General features: G+C 46.7%; 1 protein-coding gene across 1 annotated transcript; it reads right to left on the reverse strand.

The window, feature by feature from the left end:
- Positions 1-4: 4 nt before the first annotated feature.
- Positions 5-5,623, reverse strand: LOC102469164 (cation channel sperm-associated protein 1-like; the record flags this gene model as incomplete). The annotated part of the gene is made up of 9 exons (XM_006169918.2): positions 5-49; positions 163-235; positions 410-473; positions 555-698; positions 811-902; positions 1,138-1,291; positions 1,543-1,656; positions 3,023-3,235; positions 4,426-5,623. Coding segments are annotated over 9 exons (2,097 nt in total), but the record flags the coding sequence as incomplete, so codon positions are not given.
- Between the last annotated feature and the right edge of the window lie 4,721 nt (positions 5,624-10,344).

Consider the following 10,344-nt stretch of genomic DNA (forward strand, 5'->3'; position numbering starts at 1 on the left):
GCTCGGTCAGCGAGTCCTCCAGCAGCTTCTCGTTGATTCGGGCAGCCCTCTGTAAAGAAAAGGCCTCAGTCCTGCCTGGGTCCCATGCTTGCCCTTCCTGGAACACCCCCAGGCCCTCCTGACCTGGCCCATCTGCTCCCAGCCAACCCCTACCCTTGGTACCTCCTGCTTCACTTTCTCCAGGCCTTTGAGCAGTGCCATCTGGAAGTTGTCCACCAGGACAGCAATCACCAGGCTATGGAGGGGACCAGCGGTGCTGTCAGGCAGAAGCCTACAGGAGAGCCCCTACCCCCTCTTCTGGATTCAGTGTGGCTGACCAAGGTGAGAGGGATGGGGTGAGGGTGCCTGGGGGAGGTAGGAGGGAGGAGGAGTGAAGCAGGCAGCAGAGCAGCAGCAGAGGGGTCCTCACTTGAGGAAGATGAAGTACTGGATGATGATGTAAATCATGAGGATGGGAATGATGTACCAGGCCCCTGGGGAGAGCAGCGAGGGATCAGCTGGGTCTGCCCAACCAGCAGCCCCCTGCCCTCTGCCCAGCCTGGGACCTGCCCTACCCTGGGCCCGGCTGTCCATGTAGATGAGGGACCAGTCATCCAGGGTGAGCAAGGTGAAGAGGGTGAAGATAGTGGTGAAGATATTCTGGAAGCGCTTGGGGTCAGATCTGCGGAAGAGTGCTCGGAGGACCACGGAGAAGAGGACTGGCTGTTCAGGACCAAAGCAAGGTCATGGGGTCCTGTCCTTTGCCCTAGCATCCCCTCACCCCCACCCCTTGGCCTTTCGCCTCATCCCAGTGCTCGTAACCCAGGATACAAAGACAGGTAAACATGAGGATGAGGATGGCTGTGATAGATGGCAAGGTCCGGGCCAAGGTTCCTGTCACTTCTTGCAGGCTGGTCAGGATTCTGTGGTTAGAGAAGGAGCAGGAGGCTGAGTCAGCAGGCCGGGGCCTGGGCCCAGCAGCCAGAGCCGCACTGAAGGCCAAAGGTTTCTGGTTTGTAGGTGACTAGGAGGAGTTGTGGTCTCTCTCTGAGAATTGAAGAGCATGGTCCCAGAGGATGGCAAGAGGCTTATTAGAAACAATCTGGTGCGTGCGGCATCCCTGCCGCCATCGTTAATGGCAGCTGCAGTTGTACTGACCTGAGCCTTCGCAAGACCCGGATGGCCCTCAGGGCCCGCAGGCTCTTGAAGACCTTAAGGATGCGGAAGAGGCTTTGGTTGTAGAAGGAGAAGGAGAAGGAATTCATCTGCATGAGCACGAAGTCCACGAGAGCCATAATCATGATGAAGAAGTCTGAATTATTCAAAGAATTATTTAGTTTAATTTTAACTTATTATTATTCTGTTTCTAATTTGACCAGAGAGAGAGAAAGTGAAAACGCGAGCACCAGATCTGAGATTTGGTGAGGCCCTAGCCCACACCCACAGTTCTCTCCGTGCTAAGACACCTGTTCCTGCTTCTCTTTCATCCTCAGTCCCGCCCCCAAAACTGTTCAGTCTTTCCCTCTCTCTCTGTCTCTCTCTCACATCCTCAGCCCCACCTACCCAGATTGTTCCAGGCATCATAAAAGTACCCGAGGCCTAGGGCGATGATCTTGAGCACGGCTTCCACTGCGTAGATGCAGAAGAAGATGGAGTCCAGGGCCATGAAGTACCACTCTGTGGGGACATAGGGCTGGCTCAGGACCACTCTCAGCACTCCTGATCCCCTTCTCCTTCCTCCTTCCTACTGGGATCTCACACAAGCCCAGGGACCTAGGCTCTCTCCGGTTTTTCCCTAAATGTTGGCATGACTCATTTATTCTGTGCCTGAATTTCTTTCCTGCAAAATGATGAGAGTAGCTTGACAGAACTGTTTTATTATTAATAGATGCATTTAATACAGATAAAGGGCTTGGAATAGAGCCTGAATCAGTGAGCAATCCTGAACCAGGGAGCTCCTTTGCTTTATCTGCTCCAGGAGTTTTAAGGCATTATCATCCTAGCTTCCCATTCTCACCCCTCCAAACATCTTCTCAGAGTCTTATCGCCTTCTAGCAGACACTGCGTCCTGAGTACCCTGGCTGCCCAGAGTATAATATACAGGTGTATTCAAAAAGTTCATGGAAAATGACCATTATTAGGAAAAGGCTGTACATAGATCGTAACTTTTTGCACTAAGATAGCACTTATTTTTATTTATTTATTTATTTACTTTAGAGAGATCTGATACTATAAGGTGTGTGTGCTAGCCAGAGAGACAGAAAGTGAGAAATCACCCCTCGGGGGGATGGCCATGCTCCAATCCCTTCTCCTCCATTCTCTTCTTGGTATTTTGGCGCATGCATGCACATGTGCCCAGTGTGAGTTTGAAGCTGCTAGGTCCGGGCCTCAAATCACTGTCAACTATGTGGGAGTCCAGGGACATAAACATAACACCATGTGTTGGTTCCAAGATAGCAGTTTTAATTGCATTTTCCATGAACTTTTTGAAGTCCCCTGGTATTTTAAGCACATATGCCACCTGGTGGCTGTTGGCTTGAACATACAGCCTCTGGTTTAGTTGATCTTTTGAGTTTCTGGCTGGTACTCTGACCTCAGCGATACCTTTCTAAGACTCATCTCTAACTGGGCAATGTAATCTACTTCCTGGGTAAGAATCCAGTGTGCTACGTTATATAAATCACCCAGCGCAGGCCACCAGATGGTGGAGTGGTTAAGGTGCTGGACTCCCCATGGCAGGCTGTGGTTCAAGTCCTGGGTCTAGTGGCTTTTTACATTAACTGGGCAAGTGCACATGCATGCCCAAAGTCCCACACTGGGCAAGTGCACATGCATGCCCAAAGTCCCAGGAGGAGAATGGAGAAGGGATTGCAGTATGGCCATTCCCCTTCAGGGGCGAGTGATTTCTCACTTTCCCTCTGGCTGTCTCTCTCTGGCGAATGCATATGTGCCCTATTGCAAAAAGCCTTTAAAAAAAATTATCTCTCCCAGCACTAGGTCGGGCCCACAGGAGGGTCTGTAAACTGGGTTCCCTGGCTCTTACCTCCCCGGACCTCCACTTCTGCGAAGGTCTGGGCCACGAGCATGATGGTGTTGAGGCAGATGATGAAGAAGATGAAGGCTTCAAAGGCCAGGGACTGGATCAGCTTCCGGAGCATGATCCGGAGGCCCCGAAAGAGGATGGTTAATTTTTCCCATAGCCATTCAAAGAAGTTCAAAGAGTGCAGCTTCTTGTGGGTCCTCTGTGCTCGACCTGCTGTAATGGGGCCAGAGAGTCCAGCGTGCTCAGACTGGGTCGTGCATCAACTCCATTCCTGCCTGCTTGCCTGCCATGCACTGGCTAAGGTGCCTCTACGATAATCTGGTACTAGTATCATGGTGCAGACTGGAGCCCTTCCAGAGTTGGCTTGAGCAGGTCCCAAGGACTCCCACTTTAACACCTCCATGCTTTTCTTTGCTTGCATGGAAACTTAGGCATGGAAAACCCAACACTCTTCACCACCCCAGCTTCTTGATAAATTCTCTCTCTTTAAGATCCTGTTAAACCACTCCTCCTCCTGGCTGTCCTTTTTGTCCTCATTCAATGAGACACTCACCCCTCTCTGTAAGACTATACCATTTACTGAAATACTAGGAACCAAATTTGTGGGATTGTGAGTTAGAGACCAAGATTTCTCCCCATTCTTCAATAAGACCCTCATTTAGGTACAAGTTTTCAGGCCCTGTCTTCATTCAGTTCCTTTTTTTTTTTTTTTGGAGAGGTTTTTGCCATAGGGCGCATGCGCTCACCAGACATACAGAGAGAGACAGAGAGACAGAAAGTGAGAAATCACCCGCCAAGGGGGAATGGCCATGCTGCAATAACTTCTCCTCCATTCTCCTCTCGGGATCTTGGGGATGCACACACATGCCCCCAGCGTGAGTTTTAAGCCACTGGGTCCAGGACACATACTGCGGTCAACTACGTGTGAGTCCAGCAACATAGCCATTATGCTAACTGCTGGTCCCACAAAAAATCTTTAAAAAATAAAAGGGATAATAAACAAGGATAGTAGAGGCCAGCAGATGGTGTAGCAGTCATGTCGCTGGACTCTCACATAGTCGAACGTAGTTCAAGTCCCAGACGTGGTGACTTGAAAATCATGCCAGGCATGTGTGTGTGTGCTCAAGATCCTGGGAGGAGAAGGGATTGTGGTGTGGCCATCCCCCCTAGGGGGTGATTTCTCATTTTCTCTTTCACTGTCTGTCTCTCTCTGTCTCCAGTGAGCGCATGTGTTCTACGGCAAAAAACTCTATAAATAAATAAATAAAATAAACAAGCAGAGTGAATAGCCAATGGGATATACGTGCAGGTGAGAGTCTGGTCTCATGATCTGCAGAAGGTAATTTCAGCGCCTGGATGAGGTGAGAGTTGGAATCAGGGGTGAGGGTGCAGCAAAGACTTACTTTTGCGCTTCTGCAGTTGCTCATCTTCATCCCAGATCCTTGAGCCTTTGGAACTCATTTGTTGGGGATGGACTTTGATGGTGCTTTGAGAGTCATGTGAGTGACTTGCAATGTGGGATGGAGTCGCACTGTAAACTGAAATCTTGCTGTGAGCTATGTGAGATTGGAAGGGTGCTATATGGGAAACAGCAGGGCCAAGGTAGTGAGTCATGCTTGGAGATCTATATGGGATGAATTCCTGGGAGGTGTACCAATGGTACTCCCTGTGGTGAGGATCACCATGGAAATAATCTTGATGACGCATACTATGGTGACCACCACCAGGACCATGGTGGTGTTGGCCATGGTGGTGCTTGTGGTGGTGTTGCTCACCATGAAGATACTCGCCTTGGTAGCGAGTTGTACCAGAGGGATAATGGGAGATGCTATCTCCATGATGAACAGGCCTTCTGTGGTTGTGGATGTCATAATGATGAGGTCTGCTAGGGTGGTAGGACCCCAGAGAGGAATCAGGGGAAGCATCTCTGTGATGAATAGGCCTTCCTTGGTGGTGAGAGTCCTGATGATGGAAGTAGTCATGGTGGAGCCCATCATGGTGAATATCCTCAGAGGGGTTGTATGACCCAGCACGGTGATAATGATCAGTGTGTTGATACCCACCATGGTGGGGATGCTCTCTGTTGTGCTGAGGCCTTCCATGGTGGTGAGGCACACCTTGGTGGAAGGGCTCAGTAGGCTGATGGACCTTCCCATGATGTGAAGGTTCAATATGGTGCTGGGCTTGCCCATGGTGGTGGGGTCTCCCAGAGTGTTGGGTCCCACCAAGATGCATCCTGTTACCTTGGTGGTGCTCATCTTCAAAGTGTCCCTCATCATATGAATGGTGAGAAAAGACATTGCCTTGGGAGGAAGCCAGACCAGAGGATGAAGTATGGTTGTTTCTGCCATGGTAGGCCACACTGTTGTGATGGGATTGGTGAGAATGGTGGGGGATGGCATTGTCATGGAAGTCTTGGAACTTGCGATGGTAGGGCTCATCATGGTGGTGGGATACCCCATGATTATGGAACTCACTATGGCCTGGCCTGTAGTGTGGGGATGCTGAGTGGGGATGAGAGAAGATATCCAAGTCCTTGGTGTCTGCCTCATTTTGAGCCTTTTCAGACATTGCGGGTTGATCCGTGACTATGCTGAGAACCTAAAACAAAGTGCAAGATATGGGCCGAACAGGCCCCTTACTGGATTTTCCTTCTCTTCTAAGCTGAGCTCACGCACACTGTGGCACTGGACTTTTGGAAAAGTCTGAGTATTCTCATGGAACTCTCTCCTATATGATGTCACCAGCAGAACTGGGTCTAATTACCAAATGTCTCCTGGACTATGGTTCCAAATACAGAATTATTGTATCAACTCTTTACCTGTAAAATGAGGAAACTGAGAGCCAGAAGGTGGCATGGTGGTTAAGGCACTGATCCCACATGGCTGACTGTGCAGTTGGAGTCCTGACCTGGTGGCTTAAAAAATCACTCTGGTTGGGGCCAGCAAGTGGAGTGGTGGTTGAGGCATTGGATGCCCATGTGGCCAACTGCAGTTCAAGTCCTAAACCTAGTGACTTGAAAATCACGCTGGACATGTGTGCATGCCTGCCCAAAATCCAGAGAGGAAAATAGAGAAGAGATTGTGGCATGGCCATCCCCCTTGGGAAATGATTCTGCTGCAGAAAAACAGACGGCTGGCCATGGGATGAAAATGCAGCACTCCGGAGAGAAAGAGAACTCTTTAATTACATCGGCAGGTATGGAGGAGTTAACACTCTGAATCTCCGGCCCCTGCTTAGGCATTAAGCACAATCTTTTATTGGGGAGTAGGAAGAAGAAGCCTATTAGGAAGAAGCAGCCCATGAGGAAGATGCAGCCCAGAGTTTGTTCTCAGGAAGAAAAGGTCAGATAAGTGGGGTGTCTGGCTTCTCAAGGTCTCAGATTGCTTTTATTACTTAGATGGGGAAAGGCAGAGACAGTGAATTCACAGAGGCCTGGGAAATTTGGGCAATTGCCCGCCTTGGGCTATTGTGAGTTCTGGACCCATCCACATCAATTCCTCTCTCTCTCTCTCTCTCTCTCTCTCTCTGTCTTTGGCAAGTGCACACACCTTATAGCAAAAAACTTTTTTAAAAAGGAGAAAACTGAGACCGAGATAAAAGAAGGGTTGGCCTATGGTACCCCAGCAGGGTGATGGCAAGGCTGGACAAAGAAGTAAGAGTGACACTACAGTTGCTCCATCATTTTCTCTGGCCCTGCAGTTGGGAAACGAACAAACAAACAAACAAAAACCCCTTAATTAGATAAAGTGACTCAGTACCCAGTCCCACCTAGATATCAACTGACTGGGGTTAAAATTGCCTGACTTCCCCATCAGTAAGTGTGTGACCTTGAAATTGCACTTAATTTTTCTATGTCTGTTTCTTCTTTCCTCTGTAAAATGTGATCTACCTACATCATAGAATCAAAAAAGGTAAGATATGTAAACCTTGGACTGACTCTGGGCCTAGTGGTTAAGGGATCCAGATTCTACATGGCCAACTGTGGTTCAAATCCTGACCTTGGTGGCTTGAAAAACACACCAAGCATGTGCATGTTCACATCCTGAAAAGATGAAGAAATGGAGAAGAAGGGATTGCGGCATGACTATATCCCTTTAGGATGTGCATTCTCTCTCTCCCCCTCTCTCTTTTTCTCTCTAGTGAGTGCATGGGCCCTCTGCATGAGCTCTACTTATTTTTTTTTAATTAAAAAAATGCTAAGATACTTAAGACTTATACTAACATTGTAATGAATATGAGTCGATATTATTATTCTCTCCTTGATTGTGGATATTGATGAAAACCTCCCTCTTGAGTTATTTACCAAAATAAACCTACCAGCCATCATTTATTGAGACCCTACTTCATACATTTAATTTAATCCTCATAGTAATCACATGGTGTGTATTATCTGCATTTTACAGAGGAGGGTGCTGTGACTCAAAAAGTATAAATGAATGGTCAATAAATCAAAACTTAAAATCCATGCTAATTTCAAAGTCTACACTCATGACTTTGATGTGATCCTGTCTTCTCCTGAAATCTACTGCACAGCTTTTCTGTACACTGAATTCCCTTGTGTACTACAGCACAGTTCTTCTGGAAGCTAACAGGTCAGTTCCTTGACTGGAGCTACTTCCTGGTGCCCAGTCAAAGCCAAGTTCATGTGAACATTGGGTAGTGGATTTCCAGTGACAGAAGAGGTACAGCCCCTGCCCTCAAGGAGCTTCCTGTCTGTTGCCAAAATCCCAAAAGGAGGAAGAAATGGAGGAGAAGGGATTATAGTTGGGCCATCCCCCATGGGTGGGGGGGTGATTTCTTGTTTCCCTTCTCTCTCTCTCTCTCTCTCTCTCTCTCTCCAGTGAGTGCACATACCCTGGAAAAATTTTTTAAAATAATAATTATAATTTTTTTTAGAGATTTTTGCTATAGGGCACGTGCACTCACCAGACAGACGGAGAGATAGAAAGCAAGAAATTGACCCCCTCAGGGGGTGGCCATGATTAAATCCCTCCTCCTCCATTCTCTTCTTGGGATTTTGGGCACACACGCACATGTGTCCTGCGTAAGTTTGAAGCCACTGAGTCCAGGACTCAAAGCACAGTCAGCTACATGGGAGTCCAGCAACATAACCATTACATCATCTGCTGGTCCCAGTAATTATAATTTTTACATGCTGTGACTCAGCTCCTTCTCTGACACTTTGTTGTTGATGTAAACAGTGTAAAACTTGAATTATACAGGTTAGTAGTACATTTCATTGTGAGATCTCATATTTTTTGCAACTGATTTTTTTCTTTTTCTTTTTTTCCCTTTCCTTTCTTTTTCTTTAGGAGTCAGAGGGCATATGTGTTCAATAGAGAGAGACAGAGACAGAGGGAGAAGGAGAAAACAACCCTCAATAGGACATGGCCATGTTACCAGACAAATATACAGACTGGTTTTGATCACTCAATGCACAGTAAGCCAATTTCTTAGATGATGAGGGTTTGCTTAAAGGAAGACTTTATTGCAGAAAGTATCAACCAATAGAGCGGTATGGTTCAAGACCCATGTAGTACTGATTCCATCATTAAGGGCCAAATAGGGCTTTTTTATTTTTATTTATTTATTTATTTATTTATTTATTTATTTATTTATCCTCTTGGGATCTTGGGCACGCACGCACATGTGCCTGGTGTGAGTTTAAGCCACCGGGTCCAGAACTTGAACCACAGTCGACTACATGGGAGTTCAGCAACATAGCCATTACACTAACTGCTGGTCCCAGAAGTCAGGAATATGACAATGAGAAGGTCTGGGAGTAGAGACTTTCTAAAAACAATTTCTATGATATCCTCAATGGATGGTGCTGTTTCGTTGGTGGGAACAGGAAGGTCCAGAGTGAGATGTTATCATCAAGTCAATTTTGGGTAAAAAATTCAAGATAGGGAACCAGCAGTTAGCGTAATGGCTATGTTGCTGGACTCCCACATAGTCGACCACAGTTCGCGTCCCAGACCCGGTGGCTTAAAACTCATGCCGGGCGCATGTGCACGCGTGCCCAGGATCCCAAGAGGAGAATGGAGGAAAAGGGATTGCGGCGTGACCATCCCCCCTGGGGGATGATTTCTCGCTTTCTGTCTCTATGTCTCTCTTTGTCTGGCAAGCGCACGTGCCCTATAGTGAAAATCTCTCAAAAAAAAAAAATCAAGACAAACAAGTCTTAGAGGACACCTAGATTTCTTCAAACTTTATTTGCTACTTGTGGCTCTGCCTTGCAAAATTTGAACAAGTAAGGCCATCACAACATGGTCACTACAGGACGATAACCACAGTATACAGATAGTATCGATTTAGCCACGAGGGAGAGAGGGAATGAGCTTATTGATTGTATAAAGTAAATTACTGAGGACTCTAGGGCATGGTTCATTATTTTTTAACCTGGTAAATATTATACTTAAGACTAAACAAAGAAAATGTATTTTTTTTACATCTCAGGGGCTGGTATCAAGGTATTTAATTCTTCATTCATGGGGAAGAATGGGGTGTCCTTTCTTCTGGTTAAAACTGCTGAGAAGGGACATTGTGGGGCCCTGAGAAACAGAACTGTTGACCCTGTACATGCAAATATTCTTGAATTTTTCCAGTGAGTATTCCTGGGTTGCATCGGCATTCAGTTTATACCATGATGTTGCCAGGTGTTCTGAGCCATCTGTGGGTTAGCCTTTCCTGGCAACTGAGGGAAAAATTATAGCAGAAGACAAGGCAACAAAGGAAGATGCCAAGAACAATGATCATTTTTGAAAAGAATTATTTATTTTATTTTATTATTATTATTTAATTTGGTGAGCGTGCATTCACCAGAGAAAGAGAGAGAAAGGGAAAGTGAGAAAGCAAGCTGCCAGGTCCATGACTTATACCATAGTCAGCCTTGTGGGAGTCCAACACTTTAGCCACCACGCCACCTACTGGACAGAAGAACAATTATTTTTCTGAGGACAACGAATAGCTTTTTCTCCTAGACCATGACAGACCCAAACCATGATGATAACTAGTCAAGACTGAGAAAGTGGGAGATAACCTGTGGCATGATGGTTAAGGTGACTGGATCCCATGAGGCCAACTGCAAGGTTTCAGTCCCAGAACTGGCAGCTTGAGACACACACTGGGCATGTGTATGTGTTTGCCCAAAATCCTGAAAGGAGGGAAAAGTGGAGAAGAAGGGATTGTGATGTGACCATTCCCCATGGGGAGTGATTTATGATTTTCTCCCTCTCTGTGTCTCTCTCCCACAAGCACATGTACCCTCTGGCAAAAAGGAAAAAAAAAGAAAAAGAAGTGAAAGAAATAAAAAGAAA

This window comes from Tupaia chinensis, unplaced genomic scaffold (assembly GCF_000334495.1).
Source record: "Tupaia chinensis unplaced genomic scaffold, TupChi_1.0 Scaffold147632_1, whole genome shotgun sequence".
NCBI lineage: Eukaryota > Metazoa > Chordata > Mammalia > Scandentia > Tupaiidae > Tupaia > Tupaia belangeri.